At 34.7% G+C, this 14910-nt stretch overlaps 2 protein-coding genes across 5 annotated transcripts; both read left to right on the top strand.

Annotated features, from left to right (window-relative positions):
- The first annotated feature begins 115 nt into the window (after positions 1–115).
- On the top strand, positions 116–3635 carry LOC113298652 (phosphoglycerate kinase, cytosolic-like). 3 transcript variants are annotated; one of them, XM_026547443.1, is made up of 9 exons: positions 116–203; positions 479–637; positions 730–800; positions 1305–1578; positions 2101–2441; positions 2558–2843; positions 2950–3017; positions 3195–3335; positions 3432–3635. In XM_026547443.1, exons 5-9 carry the CDS (start codon positions 2172–2174, stop codon positions 3441–3443), a joined length of 777 nt encoding a protein of 258 aa, XP_026403228.1. In that variant the 5' UTR covers positions 116–203; positions 479–637; positions 730–800; positions 1305–1578; positions 2101–2171; the 3' UTR covers positions 3444–3635. The 3 variants fall into 3 exon arrangements, with proteins under 3 accessions (XP_026403228.1, XP_026403230.1, XP_026403229.1); XM_026547445.1 differs by lacking the exon at positions 3195–3335; XM_026547444.1 differs by lacking the exons at positions 116–203; positions 479–637; positions 730–800 and adding an exon at positions 930–1071.
- Positions 3636–3665: 30 nt separating this feature from the next.
- On the top strand, positions 3666–11167 carry LOC113298651 (UDP-glycosyltransferase 86A2). 2 transcript variants are annotated; one of them, XR_003334331.1, is made up of 8 exons: positions 3666–3680; positions 4589–4664; positions 4856–4937; positions 5054–5103; positions 6937–7021; positions 7391–7489; positions 7630–7962; positions 9917–10038. XR_003334331.1 is itself a non-coding variant. In XM_026547442.1 (2 exons), the coding sequence occupies exons 1-2, from the start codon at positions 9151–9153 to the stop codon at positions 10825–10827; spliced, it is 1449 nt and encodes a 482-aa protein (XP_026403227.1). In that variant the 5' UTR covers positions 8773–9150; the 3' UTR covers positions 10828–11167. The 2 variants fall into 2 exon arrangements, 1 of the variants encoding a protein (XP_026403227.1); XM_026547442.1 differs by lacking the exons at positions 3666–3680; positions 4589–4664; positions 4856–4937; ... (2 more) ...; positions 7391–7489; positions 7630–7962 and adding an exon at positions 8773–9688 and having other exon boundaries at positions 9917–11167.
- Positions 11168–14910: the final 3743 nt, after the last annotated feature.

Genomic DNA, 14910 nt, shown 5'->3' with positions numbered 1-14910 from the left:
TGTTGTATGTACAAAACGATGGCAGTTAAATATGGAGGGGTACTGAAGACATTTTACTCTTCATATCCTATATGGATAATATCGCAAAAGCGTCAATTATAAGCTGCTTGTTTCCCTCGCGAGGGAAGAAGAAGACGCTGTAAGAATTTGAACTTTCATCCATTGTTAACCGTCTTCTTTGGGAACCCTAAACGTTTCGAAAGGTAATATTCTTATTCGCTGCATTCTTCACGTATATTTGATTTACGCGAAATTTTCAGTACAAAATTTTGTGGTTTATAGGAAATTAGAAAATGAGGAACTTCTTTTAGTTGTCATTAACACTTAAATTCGATTAGAGAAGATATAACTCTTTGGAAATGCCACTATAGGTTGTTTGCATTTAAATTTTTAGTAATTATCAAGTAGAAATTTATTTGAGTTACTCATCTTAGACTTAGAATTAATTAGGGTTTTATTTTGTTAAATTTTGTTTCAGGAGAGCAAGAGATGAGTCAGCATTTGAAGTTAGCTAAAAGCTCAATTTTCTTACACGATGCCAATCTATATAAATGTCCACTTCTGGTCAGACCGTGCTTTTATTATTGGCATAACACTGTTAATCAGCGATATCAAGTTATTAGATCTTCAGTAGAAGGTAATACTGATAAGGATTTATAACGTTCTTGTCTTTTCCCACCATGCCATTCGTTTGCTTTACTCTTTCTTGTTTCCTACTGTTACATTTAGTTAATTGTCCTGGCTTTTGATAAAGAGGATGTTATACGACAAGAGATTCTACGAAAACAACTTATTACGAGGTACTATTATTTGTTTATTAAGCATTTATTTTTAAGATGTTGTTCAGCTACTTCAACTTGGATTTTGTGTCAAGGTGTAAGAGTTTCTCAACTGCAATTTGTGCTTGTTTGTCTCTTTTCAACATTCCTGTCCTCTGCAAGCCACAGCGAGCCTGTGTTTTGCATTTGGGTGCTTTTTCTAGGGGGTTGTATGTGCACCTAAGGACGGCGTTCACATTGTGTTATAATAATTCATCTCAGTTTGTTATCCATCACAGGTTGATCTGTGAAGGTTAGCCTTATTTCATTTCATTCACATTGACCTACTTCATTGAGTTAGTGTGCTGCATTATGTCAGGTCTCCTTTGTGAAATTTTTCATTGGTTGGTTTTGAATCTTTTGATAATTCTTACATTTGGTTTTCACCACCATGAAGTTCAGATATCTTCTATGTTTTTTCTGTATTTTAGTTTCTTTGTTAACTTTGAAATCAGTTTGACATTACTGGTTTCCTTTTATCTTCAGGCGGAAGTTTGGGATGGAGAACAACTTAATACCTGTCCACATGTACAAACGCTTAGACAATTTTCAAGGGAATTGCTTTCTGGAAAAATTGTGATGGTTCGATTCGACTCCACTCCTTTCCTTTGAGAAACACTGGACTATAACACCCCATTAATCAAAAGTGCCCTATTTAGTATCAAGTATTTGTTACACCATGGTGCTAAAGTCCTTATAGTTAGTGATTGGGGTCGACCTAAGGACTCAACACAGCTTCTCTCAGCTGAGATTGTTGCAGGTATGTGCGTTAAGAATTTCCTTCTTATTCCTTTTCCCGTGTTCTTCTCATGGATGTTTCTGCAGCAGATATTTGACTTTCAGTTCCAAGCATACTGCAGTTAAATAGTATACTTTTTTCTTCATGTTATTTCAGTTCCAAGTATACTGCAGTTAAATACTATCTGGTTTTATTTAGAATATAGTTTGAATATCTTAAGTGTTTTTGGACATGGAATGTTTCCTATTATATTGGACAGTCATCCAGCTTTATTCTGTCTTCCTGCTTCCAATATTAAAATAGCTCCTCACACATGCAAAAGACTGACAATTTGTAAATGCATCAATACCCAACCCAAAAGTAATGTAGGTAGCAGAGCGAACCTGAAATTATTAGCAAAAATTCACTAATTTGTTTTTTAGCATTTAACAATGTTCAATTAAGAAGCGAAAAGATTTGGAAGGGAATAAGTGGGAAAGGCGGGTAGGTTATGACATATATTTGTAGTTTTACTGCTTCTGTTTAACGCATGTTATATTTCAGATAAACTATCATCAGCTCTCCAACTAAAAGTGGTGCCGGCAAATTGGGTTTCTGTCAACTCACAGTTTAAGATGGAAGAGGTTGAGAAATCAGATGTTCTTCTTTTTGAGAATCTCTCGAAGTTTAAGGAGGAACGTGCGAATTCTTCAATGTTTGCTGAAAAATTATCATCAGGAGTGGATATCTTCGTTAACGACACTTTTTCCCAATCACATAAGGTGCTAGCATCAACCAATGGTGTTTCTCGCTATTGGTATGCTTCTATTGCTGGTTTTTGTTTCGAGAAGCAACTAGAGGAACTGGTGGAGGTGACGAGGCCCAAGCAACCGCATTTTGCAATTGTATACACTCAATAAGTATTTATAGTTATCAATATTTCAAGTTATTCTGTGATATTGTTTACATACTCCATTCGCGTATGTCCTCTCTTGATGAAGATTTGAAAATTTTGACACAGATCGGAGGGGGGAATCTCCATGATAAAGTAAAAGCCTTGGAATTTTTAGCTTCTAAATGTGATGGCTTGGTTTTTGTCGGAATGATGGCATTTCAAATAATGCATGGCCTAGGACTGCCAGTGCGTTTGAATTTTGTGGAGCTGTCTGCTGTTGGGTCTTCCTTAAAGATAATTCAAATTGCACGTGGAAGGAATATACCTATTCCGCTACCAAAAGACTTTTGGTGCACTAATATGTGCAATCGAGACGAATTGCGTACATTTCCTGCCACCAACATCTTGGATGGTGAGCTCTCCATTTTTCGGTATATCTCTTGGTCTAGATTGTCGCATTTAAAGTCATCTTAACACTATCAGGTTGGTCTCCATTTTCCTAAATTTACCTCCTTCAGGTTGGGAACCTGTTGATCTTGGGCCAGTTTCATTGGATGAGATATCCTCACTCCTTACAAACTGCAAGGTAAAAGGATGGTCATAGTATAACATATACCTTTGTTTCCTTAACTTAACTCTTTTATACATCTGTAATAGAGTAAACTGCAAAATAACTGGAGCCAAGTGTAGAAGCTGAACAACTATCTAGAGAGGATAGTACATGGTAGAAAGAATGCAGTCTGACTAACTCATGTTTATGCAGACGATTTCGTCTTCTAAAAATGATATACTTCAAAGCCTTCCAAAATTAGACTTGAGGAACAACAGTATCCTACTTTCAGGAGTTGATGTGATTAATGGCATACGTGCCTGGTGTCTTTTTTCGTTATTCAAGCTCAATAAGGCATTGTTCTTACCATGTTTAATCATCAGCTTATGATTCTAATCTTTATTTGCGGCACTTTTTTTTAATTAGCTTGCATCATTGATTATTATGCAGAAGATTCTGTGAATTGGCCCAGTAAGGTTTATGCTGTCAAGACCAGACACTCATGGAGCATCTAAGTTGGCGACAATGGTTGAAACATCAAGTAGACGTGGTTGTGATGTAACTGTTGGAAATGCTGCATGCAAAGCAATAGCAGAGACGTCAAGTGCGCTATCCCTTTATAGTTTGCATGAGAACTCTTCAGTTGTATGGGAATTTCTGAAAGGAAGAACACTTCCCGGGATTGCAGCTTTAGACAGAGTATGTTTAATTTACATCTTATGTTTTTGTGGTGCAAGTCAGGTAGTTTTCCAAACAACTGATATAGAAGTCACAAATGGTAGAATAGAAAAAGCAAATCCGTCATCTACTGCGGAGAACATGTAAGAAATGTGGGGGTGTTGATACCTTCTAAATTGATTGCCTTGGGTTTCTCTTAAATGGTTAACATGTGCAGGAATTATGAATCAGGTTATAGTAGGTTGTTCGGTTAGCTTGGGGTTTCCATGAAGATATCTGTAACCAGTACTACAGACTAGACTGTAACCAGTACTACAGACTGGACTTATGAGTTTCAACTACATCTAAATCCCTAAGAGAGAATGTGGAGCTGTAGCATGAAGTTGATGTCTGGGGTTACTAGGCTCTTTTGCAGTTACTGTCATTAGTCATTAATTAGAGTCGCCCATGATGTCCACATTCAAAGGCTTCCATAACAATTGTAAACCACAATCCGGTCTAGCCTATTGTTCGTGGCATCACCAGAGATATTAGGATATATCATCCTTGGTAGTCCATGCTCGAAGTACCATTTCTACAAAACAGAGGTCCTTTTTTGCATGCTTTTATTCTGCATTCAGATGTACTTACACAAAACAGAGGCCATTGTTTGCATGATTTTATTCTGCATAGAGATGGATGTAGGATTTGTGAGGTAATTCGTATAAGTGCATTTCTGCATTCTTAGAAAATAAATCTGAAGCGTAACTTCGAAGGTATGGTGAACGAGTGGGTAATATGGTTACTCAATTGTTTGATTTGTTTACCAATAGATCTATTGGAGTGACTTCACGGAAGTGTAAGGGAACTAGTTTTTTCATGCAGCTGAAAATAGTTTCATTCACTATATTAGAATCTAGTGGAATGACTTCATGAAGTATCTTTTGCAGGCATACCCTTTTGACATTGACTGGAAATCCATTTTTCGTGATCCAACACTACCATTAATAGTTGATATTGGGAGCGGTATTTTTCTTTCCTCAAGCTCATGTTTTGTAGTGAATGTCATAGTTACAGTAGAATCTAGGAGTGAAGTAGGTCCATGGTTGATTATCCCACTGGTCCCTATATATTTTATTTTCTAGTATCAGAAATAACTATAGTTATACTGTGACAACTATAAACTGGTTTGTTTCTAATGATTTGTTTGTTAATAGCACAGGAAATGGTTTATTTATCTTTGGAATGGCAAGAATTCAACCAGATGTAAACCTTCTGGGTTTGGAGATAAATAAAAAGGTGCTTTTGCTCCTATTGCTTGGTTTTGATCATCTTCATTTCCTGAATAATAAATATTTTAATTTTCTAACTTTTTTGGATAAACTTCATTTGCTAATAAGTTCAATTATTTTCAGGTTGTAAAGCGTTGTCTTGATTTTCTTCAAGAATCTGGCCTGAAAAATAGGTGTGTGTTTTTAACTTGGAATATTTAGTGAGAATCACCACCAAACTGAACTTTAACATGCCCACGACCTGAAATTCATTTTCACATGCCCACATATAGAGATATCCTTGGTGGGTGAGCAAAACCCACATTATATTTTTGTGTCAAAAATTTAAAAATAACATATCCAGCAAAGTTGGAAATCTTTTGAAAAGATCTATACAACTAGTACAAACTACGAAATGTAAATTTTAATTTTTAAGTGAATGTCAAAAATGGTTGATTTTTTAAGCATGGGCTTTGTACACCAGCAGATGCCATTTTTTGATGCATAGTGTCACACCCCCAATTTGCGGCTTACAATTTTCTTGGGCTATAGCCAGCAATACTGTGGTTCAGTGTATAAACTTCACCTTGAAGTACTCAGAAAATTACAAAACTCTTTAAGCATTTAGCTACGGATGTCTTTCTTTAAGCATTTTCTTGGGCCGTAGCAAGTGCACAACTCAACTCTTTAAGCATTTATCAACAGAAGTCTTTCTTTCTTTTCTCTTTATCTCTTCATGTATCCCATACTGCATAATAGGCTTGCAATGTATTAAACTCACAAAATCAGCAACAGAATGAACACAAAGATATAATCAACATTCTCTTTTGTCGCATCAAAAGAAGATTGCAAAACTCGTCCATAACAGGACTACATAGGCTAATCACTGAGTGATGCCTAATTCTCTTTAGGTTGAGACTCACTTTCCCAAAGCGTAGCCTCTTCTCTCCTGCCGATTTACAAAGCCTATAAGACTATTTATACAGTAGTACAATGGCCAAAATCTGGATTACACTGTTCACTGTTCATTATTAACTATCGTTAGAACCTCATTCCAATACAGCTTCCTCCAATTCGTCCCGGACATGCCACCTCTGTTCCAAGTGGTTAAGAAACTTATTTTGCAGTTACAAGGTGCTTTAGAGTTGTATCGACTTGTCCGCTCATTCATCCATACGTGTAAATCCTTCAAATGTGCATAACCGTCTCTTTGGAGCTATTCTTGCACCAACTTCTACTGTGCTCGTCTCGGCCATGCCCTTAACTCAATTTGACGCTTAACATTGATTAAATTCATGTCAATACTTGTTCACAACTGTTGCATCTCAATGCTCCATGTGCCATTTCCTTTACTTGGCCGAATAACCGACTACAATGACGCATTTGGCATGCGCGTTCTCTTGCTGCTCTGCCCTGGCCTTGGACTAGCACATAGGCCAATTCCATATCCTAACATCATCCTTGAGCTGGGCATCACGAACGTGCATCAATACATCACCCTTTGATGCGTTTGTCATCATTTTGCCTTCTGCTGTGAAACTTCATTTCATCGGTCAATATCGCTTCATTGCTATGCCACTGATTTGCACGGTCACAGATAGACACCATGCATCTACTTGAAATATGGATGTATGATGCTCAAAGGATATATAGACACATGATAAATAATCCCAACTTTTGTGTTTTGGTATGCATGCAACTATTTTTCAGTTGGATGCATATAAATTTGCCTCTTTTTGTTCAGTGGACGCATATACAACATGCAATCATGTTTCCTAGGTTTTAATATTTTTAAGATGTGGGCCTATGATCATTTTTTTCATCTGGATGGGTCTGAGCGTAATTATCCTTTAAAAATTTGAGGCCCCTTTAACTAATATTTCGCGTGCTTATTTTAGTCATAGATTTAGTGTTCTCTTATTCTTCATGCTTATTTAATATATAATCAAGTTCTTTGCAAGGACCAGTCTGTATTAACCAAGTAATGAACTCATTTTTCTTCTAAAAATAGTCGCTATATTCTCCAGCTATTTCATTGCAACCAATGCAACATCCACATTTCGGTCAATAGTTTCCAGCTACCCTGGGAAATTGGTTCTTGTTTCCATACAGGTATGCCGCATCCTGCCTATTGTTGCTTTTCTTTATCTATCTATATGAAAGGTTATTATTTCAGCCTTTGGATGACACTGTTTTTGCCCTAGATTAATATTAAGATGCAAATGTGAATCTCGATATTTAGTAGTCCCCTGCAGTTTCATCTGAGTATTTCTTTTGCAACCATAGAATCTATATGGTTTCATATTCTTGCCCCTTCCTTTTAAACCTAGGGATGTTCTTGATAACCGACTAACATCCTAATATCTTGGTGGCTAGAGCTCCCTTGTCATACACAATAAACATTTAGATACTACATCCCTTAGTTGCAGTATTAGCTTTGAGTATCGTTGTGAAACTGAAGCAACCCTCTTCTAAATGCAGTGTCCGAACCCCGACTTCAATAGACCTGAATATAGATGGCGAATGCTACAGACGTTGCTTATTGAAGCAATAGCAGACCTGCTTGCAACCGAAGGAAAGGTATATCTCCTACCCATCTTTGTAAATCATATCAATTGAAGATTGAAAAATGAGTGATGGCGCAAGTAAAGGAGTTCTTTATGTGCATTAGGGTGGAAAAATCGGTTTCGTCAGTATTAATAAACAATCTGATTTTATAGGTATTTATCCAATCAGATGTTGAAGCAGTTGCAGTGAGAATGAGGGACCAATTTATGAAGTACAGCGAAGGCAAACTCGCCATCCTAAAACACGAAACAGATACCAAAATTGATAGCAGAGGATGGATTGAGGAGAATCCATTTGGCGTTCAGTCAGATTGGGAACGCCATGTCATTGAACGCGGTGACCCAATGTACAGATTAATGATTTCGAAAATTGATTAGTGCTAAAACCATTAATTGATTTCTATACAGTAGATAGTTTCACAACATCAACTGAAGTAGTTCCTTGGCTGTGAGAGAACAATTGCCAAGAGTTACCATATGCCGGAGGTACGTGTTGCTCCAAATTAAATTCTTAACTCGCTTTTATGAAATCATATACCCACATAGTTAGTTGTAGAATTGGAGACTTAGGCACGTCAATACGGGCCTTCCTCCTGCGTTGTCATTTATATGCACATGATGATAGTTGTCCATGCAGATCCCACCTCTTATATTTTTCTAGGTTAGTAAATCTGAAGTGTATATGGAGTTGAACTTAAACGTTTAAACTCTCCATTAACTTTTCAACCCAACTGCACCTCTTATATTTTTCTAGGTTAGTAAATCTGAAGTCTATACGGAGTTGAACTTAAACGTTTAAACTCTCCACTAAATTTTCAACCGAACTGCACTCAAATGTTCATCAGTACGTGGTCTTTGTGAAGGACACTTTGGTGGTTGTATGATACCCGCGTAGAGACAAAGACTACCAAGTCCAAATTCTTTCCTATAGAAAAGAAAGTTGTTAGGTGTCATATTTTAATTGTCAGCAATGCTGTACCAGAATCTACATCAACTGTTTGCGCATTAACTCCAGCATTTAATTATAGGACAACATTAAAATCTAAACGCCAGTACAAAATTTGGGTGACTTTTTGCTAAGAGATTCTGGATTGTAATCTACCTCTCTTTAACTCCCTTATACAATCCAGAACTACTGATGCTCTTTTATTTATCATGTCTCTCATAGTAAGACCTGAAATGACTAAGTGATAAAAAGAGAATATAAAATGACCAAGGTAGTACTCAACTTTTGATCATGTCGGAATATTTGATTCTTAGTAATAAATTAGTAATTTACTTTTTTTCCTAGTATATTTTTGGGAAAACATATATGTTACGTTTGAAATCTGCATACCACATTTACATTAACTGTCAGGATTTTATGGACCAAAGCAAGAATAATCCAAACCTGATATTTTTGACTGGTCATAAAAATCTTTCATAAACAAGAATCCAATATCATTCATTTCTCTGCAGTTTGTTAAAATCTTGAAGGGTGTTTTTGTCAACATAAGATAATTACTTGGTCAAATCAGTTTCATTTCACATTTCTGATCCCAATCTACCCTTCTTTTTATTTATACTGCTAAGTGGTAACTAATTCCTATCTACATTCTACGTTTCATACCTCTCTATGAGATAAATTTCTGTTTTTCTTTTTTGAAAATACTATTATTCAGATCCAGAACAACAATGGCTAACAGCAATCAAAAACCTCATGCAATCTTCATTCCGTATCCTTTACAAGGTCATGTAATTCCATCGGTTCATCTAGCCATTAAACTTGCATCAAAAGGTTTCACAATATCCTTTATCAATACTCAATTCATCCATCATCAAATATTAAAATCTCAGTCAAAAACTAATACCATTGCCGACGACATCTTTGTTGAATCTCGTAAACTAGGTCTAGATATTAATTATTATACTGTTAGTGATGGTCTTCCAATTGATTTTGATCGTTCTATTAACCATGATCAATTCATGGCTTCTCTGTTGCATTTATTTTCTGCTCATGTCGAAGATATTGTCCGTAAAATCATCATTAAATCTTCAACAACAGCTTCTCCAGTTAATTGTATGATTGCTGATACATTCTTTGTCTGGCCATCTATGATCTCCAAGAAACTCGGGCTCTCATATGTATCTTTCTGGACTGAACCAGCTTTAGTTTATTCTCTCTATTATCACATGGACCTTCTTCGCAAACACGGTCATTTTGCCTCCAGTGGTATGCTAATATTTACTTGTCACCTTTAATTGGGTCTGCAATCTAGAAACGGTTTCTAAAAAGTTATAGTTGTAGAATATGAACTTTTACGTTGGTATTCTCTGTCTATATATGCCTTTTGGTATTATATCCTAATTGTATGTTCAGGATTGTTTTTTAAACTGCATTGCTGAAAATGCAAACCTGTGTGCCTGATTATGTATTTATACTGGATTTAATATGTTGCAGATAATCGAGAAGACGCAATTACCTATATACCCGGTGTGCCGGCGATTGAGCCTGTTGATATGATGTCATACCTACAAGACACGGATACGTCGATGATAGTTCATGAAATTATCTTTAAAGCATTCGACGATGTCAGAGGAGCTGATTTTGTTATATGTAACACAGTTCAAGAACTCGAACCAGAAACAATTTCAGCTTTACAAGTTAAAAAGCCATTTTTTGCAATTGGACCAATATTTCCAAGTGGATTCACTAAGACTAGTGTTGCTACAAGTTTATGGCCCGAGTCAGATTGCACCCAATGGCTAAACACTAAACCTAAGGGCTCAGTCTTATACATATCATTTGGTAGCTATGCTCATATTAATAAGAATGATCTGATTGAAATTGCTCATGGGTTACTGCAAAGCAAGGTTAATTTCGTGTTTGTTCTCCGACCTGATGTTGTATCAGTCGATGATCCAAACCCCTTGCCAGAAGGGTTCTCGGAAGAGAGTAATGATCGTGGGATATTAATCCAATGGTGTTGTCAGGTTCAGGTATTGTCACACCCAGCGGTAGGCGGATTTCTGACACACTGTGGCTGGAATTCTATATTGGAAAGCATCTGGTGTAGCGTACCTATGCTGTGTTTTCCTTTATTGACTGATCAGTTTACCAATCGGAAACTAGTGGTGGATGATTGGAAGATTGGACTAAATATTGGCCGAAAGCAGATTACGAGGAAAGAGGTATCTGAGAAGATCATCCGCCTGATGGATGAGAAATCAGGTTATGAGTTTAGAAAAGAGATCGTGGAGGTGAAAAAAGCTTTAGAAAATGCATCAAAAAATGATGTATCATCGGAGAAAAACCTAAGCCAGTTCGTGAATGAGTTGAAGGTTCTCATTGGTAACAAAAGTAAAAAATAGGGACCACTGATGGCGTTTCATATCAAGTCTTTTTTACTTTGAAAAGAGAAGAAAATGCACGACTTTTGGTCTTTGGGTCCAAACTGGGTTGCCACCCACCGCAATCTTTGTCTCATGGCGTGCGCGGTTGAGGCTCAAGAAGTCAAGATGGAGTTCTGACGCATGTAAATGTTCGTGTCCAATATGGCAATATCTTAGTATATCAAATATATATATATCAAATTAGTTAAAAGAAACATATTTGTCTGAAGTAGGGATCCCTAATTTTGTTTTGGATCTACTGATCTATGTTTTTCTCTTCTAATTCAATTTTAACGAGCGAGTGAATGTTCCCTTTTCATTTAGGAATTTTGACTTTCTCACCCCTCAAACTTTGTAGATTCTTTTTTTTTTTTTTTTTTGCGAGAAAAGAAATTTTATTGAAAGGAAAAAGATTACACAAATGAGTTGAGAAGTTAGGGACATTTTCTATCTATTTTTCGGAGGTTCTAGGCCTTTTACTAAACTTGGCTGTTGAATAATTATATGGTTTTTATGTAAATATTCAAACTTAAGGAATTCAAAAGTAGAGCCATCTAAGACCGAAAAATAATTTGTTAGTATTGAAAATAAAAGAATCAATGACTGTTTTATCTAAGACTGAACTGATATACCAAAATAATTCGTTAGTATTGAAAATAAAAAAATCAATGATTGTTTTGGCATTACTAATAAATCATATTCTCTCTTTTTCTTTTTCCTTTGATCCACTCTACAACATCCAATAAAACAAGGCTTTCAGCTTTTTCTGCATTCTTCGCGGAGCCTGGTTTGATTTTGCATCCAATGAAAATACCAGTAGTGTCATACATAGTCAATCCAATTCTCGACATATTAGTATTCTTGTCAAAAGCTGCATCACTGAAAATAATAGTGCAGTCTTCTGATAAAGATTGATAACAATGGATATGTTTTTTTCTTCTACATAATTCAAAACAATTGTTTCCTTGACATCTACGTAGTTCAAGTATAATTTTGTACCATTGACTAGTTTAAAAGTTAGTCTTGTTGTGGAATGATAGTTTAAAGATTTTCCTTGAAAGATGTGTAAGCATTCTTTCCAAATACTCCAAGCAATTGAAAAAACACTATCATAGATTTTTTCTTTAATTTTCTGGTTTACTTCTCTGACGTCCAGTGATTTTTGAGACCAAAAAATTTTAATCATCCCAAAAAAAATCTATATAAGAAAAATGACTTTAGAGAAAATTGAAAACCACACAATTAAAATTAAATTGAAATCCAACATACAACAAACATTAGATAAAAAAAAACGAAGAAAATGAATATAACATTTTCGTTTTATTTGAAGAAAAAAACATTTTATTATTAAGGATTCATAGATGATTATATGATTTATGAAGATAAGATAGATTTTTGTATAAATGGGATTTTGGAAGTTCGAAGTCGATTAAAACAATATTCTGAGTAGTTTGGTTTAAGAGTACTTTGAGCTTTGAAGAATATGAAGTTTACATAATAAAAACACACATATATATGAAATGTTTGACAAATTCATGCGCTCTACGCATATGACCAAATATAACCAAAGAAGTCTCCATGTAATTTATAATACAGTAAAACTTCGATAAATTAATAGCTTTACGACTAAAGAAAATTATTATTTTAACGAAGTTATTAATTTATTGTGTTAAAATTTAGCTTATACAACCCTAGTTGGGATCAGAGAATTTTATTATTTTAGCGAAGTGGTTAATTTATCAAGGATTAATCCATCGAAGTTCTAATGTAGGTATTATATTGTTTTATCTTATTTTGTGGTTGATTACATTACAATTTATCCAATTCAAAATAGCGATTACATGATTTCTTACAAGAATACTAAAAACACTAAGATACAATATTATCAAAGTCCTAATACAAATGAAGGCATCAATTAAAAGTAAATTGCGTAATGAACGACCCATATAACCATAAGTTTTTGTATATATAAAATAGTGAAAACGATGGTATAATCCAAAATCAAATCCGACCAACTAAGCTGATTGTCTTCTTCTTTGATAAGAGATGTTCCTAATAAGTGCATAAATTATATTCTCTCCGTCTCTAAATAGTTGACATAGTTCAAGTTTGCACAAATTTTAAGGCAAGGAGGAGTTAGGAGTATTTTTATGTGTTATTTACAACTATACCCTTATAGATAATAATTAGTAAAACTTAAAAATGTTTTTTTTTTTTGGGTCAATCAACAATTTTAATTTATTCATATCAAAATCTTGATTACATGATCGCTTACAAGAATAACAAAAACATCAAAATACAAGATAATCATAACCCTAATATAATTAAAGATATCAATTACAAGTAAATCGCGAAGAGAAAGAGCCCTAAACTGCAAAGATACCCAATTTTTGTATATGTAACAAGGAAGAATGATGGTATAATCCGGAATCGATTCCGACCATTTAATCAGATTTTCTTATTCTTCAATAAGAGATGCTCCTAAAAGAAAGGAGTAATTTGCACATAATCTTGTAGATCCAAACATACCTGTATGCCCTAAATCCCTTTGATTGAATATGGATTCAAAGCAATACCATGTTGAAACATCGATGTTTTTGAATCGGGAATAGCAAGCCACGAACCATCAAGGTTTAAATAAATCATCCTCAAAGCAAAGATAAAATCGCCCCAAATGACGAAGAAAATTCGCTCCAAATAGCGAAGAAATATGTCGAAAGACATAAAAACTAATAGAAAATTTAGTTTTATTTAAAATCTATCGACTAAGACTTAAAAAGAGAAGAACTCTTACTCAGATCTTGTTCAAAAAGGACCAAATCTGAGCAAGATGTTGATGGAGGCTAGGGTTTTTTTTCTTAGAGAGAAGAGGAAAGGAGAGGAAAGAGAAAGAAAAACATAAATGTACAAAACTTAGAAATGATTTATCTCTCAAACAATACCACAGATATTTGTAAACTTTATACCATTGAAAAGCGTTTTAAAATACACTTATCTAACGAATATAAACATGGCTATCAAATTATACATATTTCTTATACTAACAGTAATCAATTAAAATGACAGATTTAAAAATGAATATCCATTTGTTTAATGATATAAGTCATCTGTTAGTGGAGAAAATTTTAAAAATCAATAGGTCATCTATTAGGGGCGGAGGGAGTATATTCTTAGGGTCTATGTTTATATTTGCTATCATTTTTGTATATTACTTATTATCATGTTCATTTTATGTTTACTAGTTTTGTTAGGATGAATCAACCAAAAGAAGCATAATGGACTATAAAATTGTCAGGGAATCAAAATCTATTAACGAAGAAGGATCAAAAACAAGTTGGAACTCTTTAAACTCTAGGTGTTTATTGTACCACCTTGTTAAGGACAAAAAGACGATTAATTATAAATATAAAATATGTGAAGACATTCCAACGTTAGACGAAGAATTTATAAGCGGAACGAGAACAAGCTTCCCAACTCTAGAGTCGACAGCTCAGAAAGAATTTCCTGTCGATTTTGGTCATGTTTTCACTGAGTGAAGGTCATGTTTTTCAACTTCTAAGAATAGATGGTTCGATGGAAAATTACAAACGATTCTTGTTTGAGTTTTTAAACTCGAAGGGAAAGTAAGGATTCAAGTGGCTGATTCTAGCACGACTAGAGACACTTCTTAGACGCGTTTTTGACTTGTAAATCAAAGAAACTTGATCCCCGATGGGATTCTAAACTTATAAAGAGAGAATACTTGAGAACCAAGCATTAAAATTTATATAAGAAGACATTTAAGAATCAAACAAGGTATCTTAGATCATCTCATCTATACATCTCATACTACATTCCACAATTTTTTAAACCTAAGAATTTTCCTTTTAGGGGGAACCATTCTTATTCTTCTATTATATATTTTGCATAGTTTTTAGTGAATCTATGAGTATCTATTATTCTATGGGTTAGGGATATAATCTGAAGTCCTAAACATATGAATCAATCTGGCTAATTATTATGAAGTCCTAAACATATGATTGTGTTCGCAAGATAATAGGTTTATCGTTTTTTTTAAGTTGC

Source organism: Papaver somniferum, chromosome 7 (genome assembly GCF_003573695.1).
Source record: "Papaver somniferum cultivar HN1 chromosome 7, ASM357369v1, whole genome shotgun sequence".
NCBI lineage: Eukaryota > Viridiplantae > Streptophyta > Magnoliopsida > Ranunculales > Papaveraceae > Papaver > Papaver somniferum.
Note: the sequence above shows the minus strand (reverse complement) of the source record. Positions and strands in the feature narration are given on the sequence as shown.

Excerpts from the sequence above, each read along its gene's own strand:
- LOC113298652 (XM_026547443.1), top strand. The coding sequence starts at position 2,172 with ATGGAAGAGGTTGAGAAATCAGATGTTCTTCTTTTTGAGAATCTCTCG. Across the intron at positions 2,442-2,557 it reads AGCAACCGCATTTTGCAATT|ATCGGAGGGGGGAATCTCCA; the intron begins GTATACACTCAA and ends ATTTTGACACAG. Across the intron at positions 3,018-3,194 it reads CACTCCTTACAAACTGCAAG|ACGATTTCGTCTTCTAAAAA; the intron begins GTAAAAGGATGG and ends ATGTTTATGCAG.
- LOC113298651 (XM_026547442.1), top strand. The coding sequence starts at position 9,151 with ATGGCTAACAGCAATCAAAAACCTCATGCAATCTTCATTCCGTATCCT. Across the intron at positions 9,689-9,916 it reads CGGTCATTTTGCCTCCAGTG|ATAATCGAGAAGACGCAATT; the intron begins GTATGCTAATAT and ends AATATGTTGCAG.